The 18,484-nt window shown below is 34.4% G+C and overlaps 1 protein-coding gene across 1 annotated transcript; it reads right to left on the bottom strand.

Annotated features, from left to right (window-relative positions):
• Positions 1-939: 939 nt before the first annotated feature.
• Positions 940-18,050, bottom strand: LOC763067 (glycerol-3-phosphate dehydrogenase [NAD(+)], cytoplasmic). Its single transcript, XM_030972062.1, has 9 exons — positions 17,742-18,050; positions 14,898-15,075; positions 13,442-13,582; positions 10,351-10,492; positions 9,243-9,355; positions 8,395-8,625; positions 7,791-7,897; positions 6,997-7,089; positions 940-2,268 (listed from the first exon to the last, which is right to left on the bottom strand). Exons 1-9 carry the CDS (start codon positions 17,969-17,971, stop codon positions 2,235-2,237), a joined length of 1,269 nt encoding a protein of 422 aa, XP_030827922.1. The 5' UTR covers positions 17,972-18,050; the 3' UTR covers positions 940-2,234.
• Positions 18,051-18,484: the final 434 nt, after the last annotated feature.

The raw sequence follows: 18,484 nt of genomic DNA, 5'->3' as shown, positions 1-18,484 counted from the left end.
CTTTCAACTTACAATCAAAGAAAATGTAAATCAATCATTCAAATGACAATTAATCTACTATTCCAGCAATCAATGAAAAAGTTATTCATAAATTCACACTTTAATTAATCTACAAATCCAACAATCAATGAAATATCCAATCATTCATTCAAATTATAATGAATTAACTGACTCAGCTAAGTAAAATTCAATCAATCATTTTAAATCAAGCAAAGACAATCTTTTTATCCTACACTCAATCCAGCAGCAATCAATGGCAATCAATCATTCAAATTGCTATCTGCTCAACAATCCATTATTCAATTACAGAAAAGCAACTATCAAAATCAATATATTTAATAATTCAGCAATCAATGAAGCAATCAAATAATTTGAATTTCACTTTCACTGTATAATATGATAATGTTCAATCAGACAATCAAACAATTAATCAAACCAATCATGATGCATGAAATGTGTATATTTCTTTTTAATGAACGCAACTTTTAAATGAAATAGAAAACTTTTACTTTTACTTCATAAACTACAAATTTATTAAATTCAAAATCATACAATTTTGTGGTTCATGTGAATATAATTGGAATATAAGCATTGGTTATAATATTGGCAAGAAATCATCACACATGAAAAATTATAAATCATATAAAATCAAACCTTTATAATCAATACAGCAATTATATACAATTAGTTAAAAACAATGTTGAAAACGGTATCAGTCATTTAAAAATAACTTGTTTTTTCTTCATGAGGTCGGATCAAGAATACAAAAAATTTTCATAGATTTCCCTAAAATGTGTACAGTCTAGTGAATATATTTAAAACCCATTTAAATATTTCTGTAAATAAGTAAATTCAATTATTTGAACTTAATGTACAGATATATATTTTATCAATAAAATTGTCTGAAACATGCATTGCATACATTTTTTGTGCTTCTTCACAACTTGGAGCACATATAGAACAAGATATAGGCCTACCTGTATAATAATGAATGTTGTTTCTGTTCTTTTATGGCAGTATACATTGTGTACGCAATATGTCTATTTAATGTTATATCAAATAATGGGTATATAAGGAAATCATATTCAGTTTCAGGAAAATCCTGAAAACATACTTCATGGAACCACTTTATTCAAAGGTGTTGTTGAAACTGTTGAAATAATTTTTTTCCTTCTGTATATGTGAAACAGAGGCATATCACTGAAAAAATTCAGAATGCTATAAAAAGAAATATATTTGAAGTCAACAATCTCTACCAGAGGGCATGACTGAATACATCTTGAACATTAATCTACAGTTGAAGGATTTCCTTATTAAAGTACTCAGATGTAGAGTTTATGGATTTGGTGTAAAATTTGTAAATATATATATATTTTTCATTTGGGGTTTCCTGATCATAAGGTTTAGAATGGAATCATACCTTGCTTAGTAACAAGTTTATATTTATGATATCCGAAGATACTAGTTGTTAAACAGAATATAGTTCAACAAAACAATTTCAACTGTAATTTTAAAAAAATATGGGCAGTCTGAAGCGAATATTAAATCAAATAGATATTTTATACCCTCACAGATATTTATAAACATTACATTATCAAAAAACAAAAATACTTTACTAACTTTTACCTCCACTGAGTGATGACATTCCAGTACAAGAACTATCAGAACATACAGTATATCTATCCATCTTTGAAGATGAGTTGTGTACAACATGAATATCATATTGTACACACACTGTTGAGTATTCAATACTTAATAGTACGGTAAATCTATCATTTTAAATACATGTATGATATATATCTGATACAGGAAGACTTGATATAGTTGAGGTAAGCCCATAACTGAATAATGTGGAGGAATATATGGTAGTACTTCAGGAACAATCAGAAAATTAAAACAGAGTCATAAAATAAAGCAATCTTAAAAAGTCACTTCATCTACAAAACAATGAGTCAATATAAGATTATATCAAATCAAAGCCTATGGTAAATTCAAAATATTTCAGATAAAGAAATACATTACTATTTCGTTATAAATTTCAATTATAACAATTCGTTCAGTATTTTCTTTAAAAAGAAAGCTCCACCTCTACCACCTTACAATATTAATACTAGGAACCAGTTATTTGTATTCAACACAAGAGCTTACAATTTTCTACGAGAAAGGAGATTAAGAGAAAGAAAACGTTTCCAGCATTAAGTAAACGCCAAAGTTGCTCTGGTCTATCATCGGGTTCACAGGCGAGCACCAGATTTCTTGGATTCAAACCTAGCACAGAAACAAAAATTAGAAAGTGTCAAATTAACAATATTTATACAAGGCCTACTAAGATTCTTGCAACCTCATCGGTCAATTCTTGATCACATGACATGCGCTAAAAGTACTGTTGAACGGCATCATTCTCCAGCCGGGCAATTCCAGTTGATCCTCTCGCACCATTGCACGCTGATGTCAATAACGATGTACAAAGTATATTGTGAGGTAAGTGAAGTCACCGTGCAATGGTGTGAAAGGATCAACAGAAATTGCACTCCGCGAAACAATAAACACAAAGCATGGTTTGCGCATGGTGCGCGCATGGTTTGCTGCTTGCTTAATAATAGTGCGTGCTCACTTTCAGCAATTTTATGATAAAAAAACAAACAAAATCACAGAGATTTAGGCCAAGGAAAACTGTTCTATAAAAAAAAAATTGTTTTAATCTTGTTAACGTCCGAGGTGTTGTATAAAACAAAAAGTGAATGGTCTTTATTCGTGCAATGAAACAATATTTTGCATCCGGTGAAAGATAAGACGCTCCATTCAATTCGGCTGCACCTCGTTGAATAGAGCATCTCTTATCTTTCACCTCGTGCAAAATCTTGTACCATTGCACTCATGGCCATTCACTATTTGTATAATATTTACATATCATTATATTCTGGGGCAAAAGGAGAATGACAAGGACACAAGACCAACAATACATCAAATTGGCAACCCAGGAGTCAAGTAGCCTGCCCTCAATAAGTTTGTCAGAAGTCCATTATGAGCCATTAGATAACCTTTCAAAAGTAACAAAAGACCAACAGTGCCTAATATCATAGGCTGTATCGGTCTCATGGACTGTAGCCCTTATATTCATTCTCATCATTTGCAGATTTTTAAAATACCGGTTTACATTTCAGTTTAAATTTACATTCAATAATTGGAAAAAGAAGGTTTTATCTTACTACTATATGATAGGAAAACTGATTTCGATACATGTAGTTTGATACATCAAACACATTTAATACATGAATAAGGGAATGAACAAATGAAGAAGAGGAACAGGAGGGGGTGAAGGAATGACTGAGAGGTACACATGGGAGGGGGTGGTTACATCTTTTGAAAGTTTGAAATGATTTGATTGTTGCCATGCAGTAGTAGTATTGAGGGATATGGTTGTTATAGTTTTGACATTGGCAGAAGAGCAAGTATACAAAAGGCAAATCAGGTACCAGCATTATTATATTTCTAATGAAAATTATATCCCAACATTGGAGCACTAAATATAAAAATAGATATCTTACCTGTTATGTAACGTAACTTTATCATGTGATCAACTTCATTATGCATATTTCAAATCTTGTCTGGCACTTTGATTTGTGTTTCATTCCTCTTTAAAAATATAGTGCTTTGACATTTGCCCCGGGGACTTTTGCTCTGGGCTTTATTTCATCACAACTGTAAGGTTAGGTTTAGTGTTAGTGTTATTGTTAAGTTTAGGGTCAGGGTTAGAGTTATTGTTAGGGTTAGTGTTAGTGTTAGGTTTTAAAGGGGACAGTTTTCTAAATAGGGTCAGGGTTAGAAATAATATTGGATCCAGGTTTGAAGGTAAAAACTCGGTGAGTGTAGGAAACTACAGCAGAGCAATTGTCACAGGAGCAAGTGTCATACAACCTGAAAATCAGTTATCCAATAATTTGCAGGGAACTAAAAAAAAAATCACATTTGAGTCCACAAACAAAAGTAATATTGTCTCTGTTATACAATAATGTGTCTTTTAATTATTGTAATCATTCTCAAAACATGAATACACACGTCTATTTTCATAGAATCATTCATCCACGTGCAGTATAAAATATAGGAATTCACATTTCCAAAACACACTGTTTTGTAAAACATACTCAGTGAAAATTTTCACCTCTAACTTAAACCATAATTTTGGCAGATCGTGAAATGAATCTAAATCTAAAGGCAAATGTCACTGACAAGACTACTAAACTTAAGGAGGTTTCTTCCATAATTTTTCCATTATCACATGTATTAAAATATATTCTGCTATTTGGCACACTTAAATGTAAGATTCAAATTCTTGAATGAAGGAATCAGTAATAATGACAATTTTCAGTGTTATTTAAAGTTTTAAAGAGCTTTTACATAGCATTCCACCTCGCACTATTCAACCTATTGCATCTACATAACTTGTTTCTACCAAGCTATCAAATCACTATTAGGTAATCTTCCAGAAATTGTGCTCTGTAGATATACACTGTATATTCACATCAAAGTGATGTAAACAAAAGGATAATAGAACAGAATTACAGTATTATATTTATTGCTTACATAATGAATGAATAGCAATAAGGTTACTATAATAATACATGCATGCCTGGGAAATATTAAACAAGTTTTAGGGTTCACAGGGGTATTAAGTCCACATCAAATGAATGGTAGCATGTATGCATTGAATAAATGCCACCACACAGCTAACAACAGAAATATGACCATATTTTGGAAGGAATTGCAATAAAAATATATTTGAATATTATATGATGTAAATTTGTCCTGATTTGGGTGCAAAATGGTCTATTGTTAAGGATTTAAGCTTTACAATCTGAGATAAGGCTGAATCAGCCACAAGGTCTTTAGTAGTTATGGGAATAGCATGACCTCACTAGCAATTGCAGTCGATTGGGCTTTCACTCTGACTGAAAGGCTCACAATACCCAGTAATTTTGAGAATAGTCAGGAATGATTGATATATCTAAGCCTTAAATGTTCAAATCTTATACTATTGCAATTTCTTTCAAAGTTTAGTCGGATTGGATCGTAAGGTGTACAGTGGCGCTTATAAATTCTGAAAGACACATACCGGTAGGCTTGTCTTCATAAAAGTTGAATATAAAGTTAAATCTGATTCAACTTATTCCACTGATTTACTAAAGTGTCAACCTCTTCATACCTTGAGAATCACCATAGAAATAAATCTTCCTTTAATAAAATTCCCCTTTTCACCCAAATTTGACTCTAAAAGAATCACAGTGATTTATACTGCATGTTGAGGTTGCATTTGGTGCTTCACAAGTCAGTGGAGTACCGGTAGGTGAAAATGGGTTTAACTTAGTCTACCTTGAGGAGTTCAAGCCATAGTGTATACAAATCACACACACACACTTGGGTGTTTTCTGATCTTAACGAAACGGCACACAGGATAAATACCGGTGGGTGTTTTTACATGCTTACAGGTATGGTCCACTGCACACAATATAAACATACAGGTTTCATTCATGGACAACCTCAAATTTAAACCAGTTACGTCTAACTTGTGTCAATAAATGTAGCAAAATAAAATTAAATAATAGACGTGCGCCCTTAAATCAGGATATTGTAATAGTAATAGTTAACTGAAAGAAATTACAATTATTTTGCACACACCCTATGCACAATGCTGAAAACAAACATAAGATTGTTACACAGGGCAAGAATTAAAGTTACTACATCTAACATCACCTTAACACTCTCTCTGGGTGTACTTACTGTATACAGAATTTACACTTGTTTCCTTGATACAAATAAAAGAATGAAGTAAGAAATAGACATTAGGTATTTCAGCTGCCCTTCTTTTTTGATGGATTAATAGATATAGATTCTGAATAGTCAGCCCTTCTTATGGCACATATAGCTTAGAAAGAAACTATAATACAATGGGTATAAGCCATTTTTAGAAGCCCGATCATTTTAGAAAAGTTAAGGTAGGGATAAAATATGCTGCAAAGGTGTGATTTTTTTGTTAAATTATTAAAAGCTTTCACACATTTTCGAAATTAATGACTGTAAATATCACATTACCATCTCCCTATTTCAATGAAAATAACCGAGAAGTAAACAGAGAAAAAACATAGAGGTTTAATACTCTAATTTGTACATGTAATCATTTGTCATACCTGCTGCACTCTTCATTTTTATCAAAATACAGTGCGTCCCAGAAAAAACGAAACCGAGAAGTATCAATGTTTTATCATAACTTGATCAGAACCATAATTAATGAATGATACATATTTGGAAAGCTTAGAGTCTCCTCTTTCAGTTGATGCTACTCAGATGATGCATATTTCACGCATGAGTGATTAAAAGCCATTTGAAGGAAGGAAACCAAAAAGACATTTTGTGGGCAGTATCCGAATTTCGAAGAAAAATTCACATTTCTAGAAAGTTGAGTTTCTGCTCTTTCATATGACACCTCAATCAGGAAAAATGAGCATCACATGAAAGAGGAGACTCTAAGCTTTCCAAATATGTATCATTCATTAATTATAGTTGTGATTAAGTTATAATAGAACGTCGATACTTCTTGGTTTCGTTTTTTCTGGGACGCACTGTATATGAATACAAGCTATAAAATCAGAATTATTTGCCACTCAAACTTCACAAATTATTCATGAAATTGCAAGCAGAAAACTGTAAATCTGGAACACTTGTGAAACTCAGTGGAATTTGCTGCATACTAAAGTTTGACAGAAGCGATAATATGTAGCCTTTTATTTTCTACTAGATGTCTTGTATGAGAGAAAAAAATGACTTGACATGAAATATGAGAGCAGATATGTCTTGTCTGGTGACAACTGTATATAGGGTGGGGTATTATGAAGGCTTTCTGCATGGTGGGTATGATTTATAAATTGAAGAATGGAAGCTGGTTTGGAGCATGTCATGAGATGGATGATAACAATGATGATGGATGGTGAAGATCATTACATATGCTCTGGATGATCATGAAGAGATTCTATCAGCTTAGTCGCTGGAAGACCCTCGTAACAAATGTTGTAGATGGCAGTAAACAGGGGGTATCTACAAAGAGAACAGAAAAAGATTTATTGAATACATAATCAGGGCTCAACAATTACAGTAACTAAACAAATGGGCATCCAAAATCTAAGCCTAGACCCTCAACATATCAAAATGTTCACATAGAGCTCATGAATACTGAGTAAGTTACTGACTCTAAAATGTTTAATCTGCACCCCTTCCAAAAAAATGTTAGTGTGAAGCCCTGATAAAATGAATGTATGAATTCATTGGTTAGTGTAGAATTGTATTGGTATTACAAGTATGGAAGGTGAATCATCCAATAACTCAGAGTAGAATTCATAATTTAGACTAAGTAAGATACTCATGACATGGCATGCTGTCATCAAATGAAGAACAAATAAACAGATGTTTGATATCTTTCACTACACAGTTAAATGAGCAAACACTTCATATTGCTATCAGAAGACAAAGTGATCTACCCCACCCCCTCCCCCCCCCAAAAAAAAAAACATTAAAAAATGTCTGATTGACTATAACACTAACACACACACAAGAACAACCTCAATCTACATTAGTCTTCTGTAATATTACAATTTTAATACACGACAGCAGCTATTCCTGATATATTAATCTTCTCTCAGGCTCCATCCAATGTATGTTCTAATCAATCAATTCATACAGCCAACCAATCCCTTTTATTCCTTGTATCACTTTTTCATAATAGTCCTGGTTGTACTTACTGGTCAAGTAGATTCTTTGCTTTGAGCATCTGATGAACTTCAAATGCTGTCTGAGGTCCTTGAAGCTTCTGACCGTTCAACATCTCCTTCTCGAGCTCTTCGATTGTCTGCAACAAAGCAAAGAAACATCAATTATATTAATACACAAGACTTTGCAACAAAGCAAAGAAATTTCAATTATATTAATACACAACACTTTGGAATATAACAGTTTTCAAATGAAAAAAATAGATGATAAATTAGCAATGTCTTCTCACAAATACATTTTAAAAGTAGGTTTGTACCACAGGAAATCAATACTTCTTTATGCTGACATATATGTTTACATATTTAAGACATTGATGATGGTAGAATGCGATCGTACATAGAAAAAGTATATTGTCCGAAGTGTCTGTTTATGCTACCAAATCCTGCTTCTGCATCAGCAATAGTACCAGCTACGACATAGATCTGAAGAAGCTTGCAGCATGGAAAGTGAAAGCTTACCAAGACAGGTAATTTTGCCACTGATTTTGAAGAAAAGCGATTGTTTAAGTTACATCACCAATCAGATGAACCTGTTCAGTGATATCAGCAAACAATATTTGGATCTTGGAATCCATACCTTTCCTGTCACGACGAATGCTTCAGCAACCCTCCTATTCCTGCCTCCGTAGCATGTGGTGATGAGATCAGCAACACCGCAGCTCTCCAGGAAGGTTGCCTTGTCAACGTTCTTGTAGAACGTCTCAGCAAAGGATACCATCTCCATGAGACCCAGTCGGATGATAGCAGCCTTGGTGTTATCACCTAGCTTTAGACCATCAATGATACCTGCACCTACTGCTACAATGTTCTGTCAAATAAAGTATGAAAAGAGAATGCAAATGTTTTTTTTCTCCATTTCTTTCTTCAAATCAATGAACAAAGAGTATTTACAATTTAAGATACAATCATAGCTGATAGAGAAAGCAGCCTTGGTGTTATAAGATAGCTTTAATAGACAATCTATGATACCAGAGCATCTAGTGCTACAATGTTCTATAACATAAGATATGAAGAGAATACAAAGGCTTTTCATTGTGCTCTCTTTGCTAATGTACAACAGATATAACATATCGGGGGTACATATGTTCCTTCAGCTACAATGTTCTATACAAACATTAAACATGACTGATTTGCCAAACATATTGCTGAGTTGGGAGTAAAGAAAAAAAGGAAATCAAGATGATCTCACAAATGGTTTGCTCGATATAGTCCTGTATAATTATGTGCATGCTATTTCGTGCTTTTCAATCACTGTGAGTTTCTATAACTCTGTTTCTTTCACATTTTGCTGGTCCACATGACCTCTATTTAATGCACGGTAATCAATTAAGAATGAGTTAAGAATAGCCAGTTTCTATCAAAAAATAGTTCCATTACCAGCACTTAAGCTTATATTTACAGGCTAAAGATGAGAGTAATATTTACCTTTAATGCTCCACATAGTTCCACTGTGTTTTCATCTTCCACTACCACCACTCTGAAGTAATCTACCTCAAAGAGTTTCTTGAGCAGGATACCCTTTTCCTTGTCTTTGCAACCTGCAATAATTAAAAAGAGAATGTCCATAGCTCTATTGAATGACATTTACTGAGCCAAAGTGTTGGCAGGGTAACTTGTCATTTGGTCCAGTGGTCATATGATCTAACATCACTTTGTGTATAAACATCTCATCCAAGGATCATTTTGTAGAGGTGTCCTGGTCAAGTGGTTTAAGCATTTGACTTTCAATGCAAAGGTTGTGGGTTCGATCTCCGACTCTACATAGCTACAATAATCTACATTAGCCACTCCACACCCTGGAGAGAAATGGGGACCTAGCAGGATGAAAAAAGCTTTTGTTTTTAGTAATTTCCATTTGCTCTCATGGTGTCTATACGATAGGAATACTCCCCAGGGACACGAGATGGTGCATGTTGTGCGTTAATGTAGCTGATGTCCAAGGTAATAGTATCTGTAAAGCGTTTAAAGATGGTATTTAGTCTAAATAATCATTTAGTCCGATAACAATTCAGTCTATAACCATTTGGTCTACATAGCAGGGCCACCTCTTATAAAATATTGCGATTGATCAAAATCAATTGTAAGTCCTCTAATTGATCGCAAGTTTGCAGTCTCCAATCTCTTATGTACATAGTTGGGATTGATATTGATTGCAAATAAGTTGCGATTAATATCAAATCTTTATAAGACGGGGCCAAGGATTATTTATGAAATGGACTATATTTAAAAAGCAATGGAGAGTGTCTATATGATGTGATGTTTCATCATCTATGACAGGACACTAAGTAGTAAGTTCCAAAGTTCAAAACTTAGATATGGAAGAGAGAGAAAGAGAGAGACAGAGACATAGACAGAGAGAAACAGAGAGAGAGAGAGAGAGAGAGAGAGAGAGAAAGACAGAGAGAGAACCAGAGAGAGAGAAGGGAGAGGGGAAACACAGATTGAGGCAGTACATACTGTACACACAAATGACAATAAAAATCAGCTGTGAAAACAAACAAAAAGTGTTGATCAAACATAAAATCTTCCATACCGATTGTTGTCTCACAGAACTTCTCAGCAGCTACCTCTGGTGCCAGATTAGCTCCCATAAGTACATGACAGGGTACCCCTCCCAGGTAGGATGAGATCATCTCGGAGATTAACTCTAATCCTTTATCCTTGATGTGTACACCCTGATCAAAGATTGGAAATAAGTAAAATAAGAAATAAAGGAAATCTTTAAAAGTTTTTAATGTTTTCAAAATTGTAGCACAGTCAAACCACCAAATAGACCCAACGCCAATCAAAGTCAACCCTCTTGGCCATCCAGTGTACGGTAACATAATTTTGGTTTAGTCTTTTTGTTGGTCTGGTGTTGGTCTCGCCGGTGTAACTGAGATAAAGGAAAGCATAGGGGGACACAAGAAAGGATCTCAAATAGGCAGGTGGTCATTTTGTACAAGTTTTGAGTTTCAGTGGAAAATACAAATAATATACATTTGTACAAACTTACGGTGGTCATCCTTTACAGGTGATCACTAAAACAGGTTCCACTGAAGTTGTCAAGTTGTACTTTCCTTAAAACACAAGACTGCCCCTAAATCGTTTCAAACAGAATACTAAGAGTCCAAGACACTAAAAGAACTGATGTTCGGAGGCAGGGAAATTCAGTAAGCCCTCAAATAGTGAAACATTGTATATGAAATATTTGTGTACATGTAGATGTCAGACGTTTTCCTAGCACTTAAATATTATCAATGGGCACTTTCATTCTACAAAACATGCATTAACATGAACATGTAAGTCATTGCACATCAAGGCAGTTCTCTAACAAGCATTATAAAGTGCATTTACAATGTAGATTATATGAAAATACAGGTTTCCAAATGATGTATATGAAGTGTGATCAATGAATTATGATTTTAAATATCCTACATATTGAAGCTGAGGTGATCTACATATAAACAGACCTTCAGGAAGGAAAGAGCCCAATAAAGTGTTCCTTTAATAAAAACAAAATCTCCATTGTACATACACAGTACTGTAGTAACTGTACTCTAGAACTGTACACTGTATTTGAACTCTCTCTTTTTTGGCCTGTTTTTTTAAAACTTGGTTGAAGTTCAGAAAAACATGCCTTAATTAGATAAGGTTCTATTCCACATACATTGTACATGTACATTAGCTATTGGACAAAATTATGACAAATCACAAAGCAAGTTTCTCTAAAGATTTGTCTAAAAAACATGCTGGCCCTATACAAGATAGATCAAGATATTTACCCATTGCCTATACAAGTATGCATCCCCTTATACAAATATTGGATACACACTGCGTTTCATTTACAGGTTTATTATCTTTCATGATGTATACTCAATTATTAAGAAAATACACTGTATACAGTGTTTGCCTTTTTTTAAAACAAATTTGTGTTTGCAGTTCAACACAAAGTAAAAAAAATTTAAAAACCCAGACAAGGCCATATAGTAAATAAATACTACCAAAAGATGTGACTGGAGTCAAATAATGGATATAATGATAACTTTGTATGCAAGTCTGAAGTCCATTTCAACTGTTGAGGCCATGTATGGCATTCTGATTCATGTACAAGGCGTTTATTTTCTGACAGGTGAAACGCCCTATTACGGTACCAATCTAGTCAATATTTTTACGCCAAATATTTTTCAAACACATTATAATACATTTTCTTTATTAAATATGAATCCAATCAAATATTATAGATCAAAGTTGAATCTAATTCCCTTCAGTTTCTCAGGTTCTGGATCTCAGAAATCTATAATAAATCTGTAATATCTGAAGAAACAGACTTTATAATCTGATATTATCAAAATCTTTGAAGGCAATACACATGTTAACATTAATATCCCACCCAATATTTTACCATTTCATTGCAAAGTCCACAAACAAAACCATATTTGTTCAGACTAAAAAATATGCAATGACCATGCAAACAATGGACAGCAGTTCGATTACAGATGGATTCACACGGTAACCCAAATTTAATGTGATATGATGTCAATGTTAGTTACATGTAGTACCTGTTTTACATTGTGCGCTTAAACACTGCAAATTTTTCATCTCCAAACCAACACTCTATGGAGTAATCATTCCTATACAACAGTATCTTTACCTCCATGTTGATATCTGTTTCTGGATTATCATTGGGCATTACACCCTGAAAACAACATCATATCAATATCATCTTATAGCTTTCATGAAAATAAAGAATATCAAAAATAAAACCCTGGACTTAAACCTTGTCCCCTTTCATTGTTAATTTTGAATACCTCCCTTTCAATACAAAGCATTACAAATAAAATTGATAGATTACAAAGACCCGACCTGCAAGAATTGGGCAGAGTAACATCCAACACATATTTGCTCCTTAGAAAATTGATATTCACTCCCACAGCAATTCTCTCTGGTAGATTTGATATGGGAATATATTGAGACGGGAATATATTGAGACAAAAAAGGTAAATAAAATAAACAAGTTCTTGGTCCTCTATCAAAAATAATATATTCTTTATCAACAAACTGATAAAATGCAATGCAATGTTGTGACATACACTGTACCCACTGCTGAGACTTAGAGAATCAAACGCATCTCTATCCAACTGTACTTTTCTGACACATTAAGATTAATTTCTAATGTACCTGATTAGTCACTAGTGGCAAATGACAATTACTTTTTAACTATTGTGCTCAACATGACTGTAATCTTATACAAAATGCACAGGGACAGGTACCAAATAATCATTAGTATAATTAATCAAATCTATTGGTTATCAAACATCATGTCATAATAACTAATATTACTACCATATGAGGTAAGAAACTAGACAAAATAATAATTAATTAATAATAATAATGCTGCCAGTGCTCCAACATTTGCTCTTGGCTTTATTTCATTCCAAGTAAAGAGTTGCAATTGGATTTAGGTTAGTTGATATAAGAGTTAGGTTTAGTGTTGGTTCCAGGGTTGTGCTTAGAATTTGGTAAGTGTAAGGACATTACCACAGAGCTATTCCTGCAGGTACAAGTGTCATACAACTAATGGTGTTACGTGCTTTATCAAAAAAGGTGAGAAGATGAAAAAGGTAGGCAAAGTTCTGGCTTACCTTAATAAGTGAGATGGCGATGGTATCTGGATCTATTTTCCCCTTTAATGACTCACACACCTTAGGGACAAACTGATGAGGTAGTACAAAGATAAGAAGCCTGGCTCCCTTGGCAGCCTCAGCTACATCAGGAATAGCAACCTACAAAAACAGGAGAGAATAAATCTGTCTTGAAATTAAAGTCTTTTTATTACTCTGTCATTATTCAATATTCATACAAAATGTTATTTGTGATTAGTGTGATATACTTTTTAATGTAAGGTCACATAGTAACCAAAACTCTTTGGAAGTGCGTTTAGAGCCTTTGAAAAACTTTATTGTGAGGATACTGTATGTGCAACAACATCATCTTTTCATCATTATAATTATGATCACAATTTTTTAATCAAAATTATGTGATTACGTGAAATCAAGTGATACCTCCTGTGTTTCATTCATGTACATACAGAGAGTATATCTAGCTATTGATTTGCACAAAAGAAAATACACAAAAGTAATAAGGTATAATAAGAATAATATGATTTTGAAGTTGCATACGGTAATATAGGAATTTGTAATATCTAATATTATGAACAAAGTTGCATTTCTCTTATTTCATATTGACATACCCACCTTTGTGTATTACCCTCTTGATGATTCAAATCTTAAAACATCCATGGTATTATCATAGTTTAGAAACAAGAATATGCACACAAATTGCAAGATATTTTGTGAAATAATTACCGGTATATATAAAGTCCTATCACATATTAAACTTCTAGGGTTAAAATAAACATGGAGGTGTACATATATCGAATGACTCAACCAATATGCAAAATGATACCAATAATGATATCAATAAAATTAATTATGATAACACAGTTCTAACTTGACCTTCAACCACAATCTAACTATCAATTAGGTTTCCAATAATGACCAACCATATCATGAATTCAAAGACTTCTTCTAACACTGCTGTACCATATATCAAATATTTCTCTTGAAATATAAGCTTGCAATCTGCAGCAATTTTATTTTTCCCATTGAAAATCAGTGGCAAATAAATATGACCATACTCCCAAACTTCTCACAGCAGCATGCATCTGTGTGTTGACACTGATGGATAGAGCAGGCCATTTTGATTTAAACATGTCTATGATAGGTTCATCATTCACTTCTAACAGATGTACTGTGTATATTTACACAGGGAACAAATGTAGTAAATGGGATAAGGCATGCATGCACACAGAAATGCCAAGTTAATTTACAACATAAATACATAGAGATATCTACATTGCAGATTTCTAGATATTAACCTAAGGCAATTTCAATACCTTGTGCATCGCATCTTGTATACTTTTGTATCATTTTGCATCTAAGACAGAGCATTTCCGTACTTGTTATTGGGTGAACACCTGAAATGGTTTCAAATTCCCCATGAGTGCCCATTTCTTTGTGTCCTTAAGTGTTTACTTACCACATTATCTGGTAGAATGTGCCCTGGAAGGTATTTCTCATTAATATGGGTAGTATTGATGGTCTCAGTCAACTTTTTCCCATTCACCATCTCTTCAAAAACCCACATAGAAACCTCATCTTCAAACTCTGGATACTTCTTAGCATTCACACCTACAATCCTGGCAATGGCTGAGCCCCTGGAACAAGATAAAAGAAAGAGAGATTAAATATTATAAACAAGACCTAGATGTAGATGTTAAATAAACAGAATTGTATTGATGATATCAGTCGACTTTCTCCCATTCATCGGCTTTTCAGAGACCCACATAGAAAACTCATCTTCATACTCCTACAATCCTGGAATTGGCTGAGCCCCTGGAACAAGATGGATGAAAGATGTAGGCACACATTTTTTTCCATTGTCATTTTTTTAATAGTATTTGATAGCCCAAAACTTGAACATTTTGGGAATTTTTTAATTTTTCCTTTCCGATTTCTCCCCGATCATTTTCATTGATCAATAATCAGAATTTATTACCTGATTTCACCTGATCGACCAACAATCAGCCCCCGAGCCAATGATCGGTTACAGGGTTATTTTGGACTCAATTTAGAGTCTGTACTTGCAGACTACCAGCAATGTATGTAACCTCCCACCCCCCCCCCCCCCCCTCTCTCTCTCTCCTTCAATATCACATATCATAAGATTCACTGACAAGTGTTACAACCAGTGGGGTCGTGGAGATATTTGTCTTTGATCCCCAGGCATGACTGTTTCCAGAGCAACAACATACAAAATAATAACCCCCCTATCCAGTAGTCTACAGTTCAAACCACAGAGAAAGAGAAGTTTATATCTTCATTGCATATTTTTCATTTACTGTAAATAAAGCTGATTAAAACAATGATTTTAAAGTTTTGATGTAAACTTGGGAATATTCAACAGGTCCATTATCAGGTCCATTATCATACAACAGAATGGCATTCACAAGAAAAACATTTTTTTACTGGTACCATTAGCAAGACAGCGTATGGAAATGTCTTTCTAACAAACAATGGTGTTTTTTTAGAATAACTAGATTCCAACGGAAACTCAAACCTTTTTTTTTTTTTGGGGGGGGGGGAGATGGTAATTATAAGGGCACCCACAAGTTCATGAAGCATTAAAGGAGAATGACTGTAATGACAAATACATGTGCCTCACGACCCATCATACTGCATGCATATTGCATATTAACATAACTAAGGGTTAGAGCTGTTTTTTTAATATAAATGTAGCAGACTTGAACACATAATTTTAAGTTCAAAAGATGGTTATCACACTACATTTAAAAACTAGTATTTTTGACTGGTATTATTTATTTACATACATGTACATGTTCATGTATATGCAATAAAGAATACTACATGAGCAGTGTATTGTATTTGTACTGTTTGTTTTTAAGATACTCCCAAATGTTTTGCTTATAATTCTGATTAGATTTCCCAAAGCAGTACATTGTTTGAAATTATTTATGAAAGTTTTAATCACTCAAGGTATGGGCTCTTTAAATAGTTTTTAGACATTGTTGAGTATTCTTGTTTTTTAAAGTATCGATTGTAATAGTAAATTCATTAGTTTTTTTGTTTACGCTTTCTAAACTGATTTGTACCAAAATACTTTGTTTAGCTGTTTAAGGGGTTAGGCTCGACTAGCACATGTGCTATTATCCGGCCCCTTTTACCAACCAATAGTTTCTCTTCTTGTATATGAAATGTATATGTATTGCTGTTGGTAAATAAATCAAATCAAATCAAATTGGCTGAATCAGTAATGTCTCTGTGATGGACAACTTTTCCATTTGTTCCATCACAAAATTCCTACAATTTCAATTTAGACAAAATGTATGACTCAAGAGGGTCTTTTCTTGAGGACCTATAATAATATGTTATCCATATTATGTTTTGAGTAGTGCCCCAAGGGAGAAGATGCTGAGAAGCAAAACACAAACCAATGATATTTTCGTAGTACACAAGAAACGGGAGACTACGTTTCAAACCAATGACCTTACTGCCAATTTGAGATTTGCATATAGGCCTACTTAGCGATCTCAAATAAATGACACATTCATACTTTTGTTTAAATTGTTAGTCCAATTTATTTCATACTTTCAGCATTAGACCTATGTTATATAATTTGTATTATCATAAACTAACAAATTGGCAACGCAAAAACTGTTTTTCACCAGTATATCACCTGTATACCACCAGTACCTAAGCGCTGGTCCGAGAATAACGATCATCTGCACAAACGAAGATCGTCTTTGTAAACGCGGACAGATCGACCGCAAAACTAAGGATAGTCCACATTTTCGCTGATGATTCTGATTTTGATCCGCGTGTTGGCAATGATTTTCTTGATGTATTTTGCATTGACTTTGTACAGAGACTTTCGCGTTATGAGCGATAAATTCTCTGGAAGACGGACAGCCCATAAAATTAGACAGTGAAATGGGGGTATTTTATAAGGCTGCGACGGGTAGTCGAATGCTCGAGTACCCGCACGGTTGACAACTACTCGGGTACGATTTCTCATACCCGAATATTCGGCCGCAAAAACACAGTAAACACGCCCCTACACGCGTCTTCGCATTTCAGCCGGAACCAACATGGCAAACTCTTGTAAGAGATCCTAACTCATATCTGATTGATAAAAAACACTCACACACAGCTCAGTGACGTGTTGCACCAATATCATTATCATATTCAAACCTCTATATCTGGGACCGAGACAAACCAGGCCACGTACATAACATGGTCATGGACACACCAGACACAGACTCACAGAGAAAAAAATGTTCAAGGTTTGCATCATCTAACTCACCAGTTGCCGGACCCGATGATGCAAACTTTTCGTGCAGATTGGTTGCTCATTTTCCTTCTGTTCACAGCCTGGTTTTGGGGAAAACAAAGCAAATTTACTGATGATTCTAGTATTAATTTTCGTTGAGTAATCCGTGCAGGATTTATAGAATTACGAGGGCCCAAGCAAGAAAGAGTATTCTCCACAAGAGAAATAACTCTAAAGTACTTTCGTAGCAGACCAAAATGCATGGGCGTATACAATATAGTATTTGATTAGAATTAATGCTTGACTTTACACACGAACATGTGTTTGTAATTGTACGCACGCACCACAGAAATAAAAATACGTAGAACGCTGATATCCATATCCCCGGGGGCGGATATAGCCGGTGGCAAGATGGGTGGGGGGGGGGGGGGGGAGGGGCAATTCTTGGGCCATTTTGCGCAGACTCAGCCGGCCGGTGAATATATAAGCGGGGGGTGGGAGGAGATGCTGGAGAGAAGGACCACTGTTGTGTTGGGGTTTTTTTTTGGGGGGGGGGGGCAAAATTATTTAAATTATTTCTTTTCTTTTTGGGGGGTCAGGGGGGACCCTTTTTTTGTGTGTGTAAAGGTAAAATTTACGTTAGACTATCCCTTTTTATTATTTTTTTTTTTACCGTTTTGGGATGCTGGTGGGGGGGGGGGGGGGGGGGGGGCCGGGCCGGTAGAATCGGCTCGTGGATCCGCGCCTGCATACCATTCATTCTCAATGCACAAGTC

This window comes from Strongylocentrotus purpuratus, unplaced genomic scaffold (assembly GCF_000002235.5).
Source record: "Strongylocentrotus purpuratus isolate Spur 01 unplaced genomic scaffold, Spur_5.0 spur5_scaffold_6, whole genome shotgun sequence".
In the NCBI taxonomy this organism is placed as follows: Eukaryota; Metazoa; Echinodermata; class Echinoidea; order Camarodonta; family Strongylocentrotidae; genus Strongylocentrotus; species Strongylocentrotus purpuratus.
The sequence above is the reverse complement of the archived record's forward strand: the minus strand, read 5'-3'. Positions and strand labels throughout refer to the sequence as shown.

What these genes read in the sequence shown, in the direction of transcription:
- LOC763067 (XM_030972062.1), bottom strand. Translation starts at nt 17,971, where the DNA reads ATGCATTTTGGTCTGCTACGAAAGTACTTTAGAGTTATTTCTCTTGTG. An exon ending in ATCATCGGGTCCGGCAACTG is followed by an intron (nt 15,076 to 17,741) that starts GTGAGTTAGATG and finishes ATCTTGTTCCAG; the next exon opens with GGGCTCAGCCATTGCCAGGA. An exon ending in ACATTCTACCAGATAATGTG is followed by an intron (nt 13,583 to 14,897) that starts GTAAGTAAACAC and finishes CTGTTTTTGTAG; the next exon opens with GTTGCTATTCCTGATGTAGC.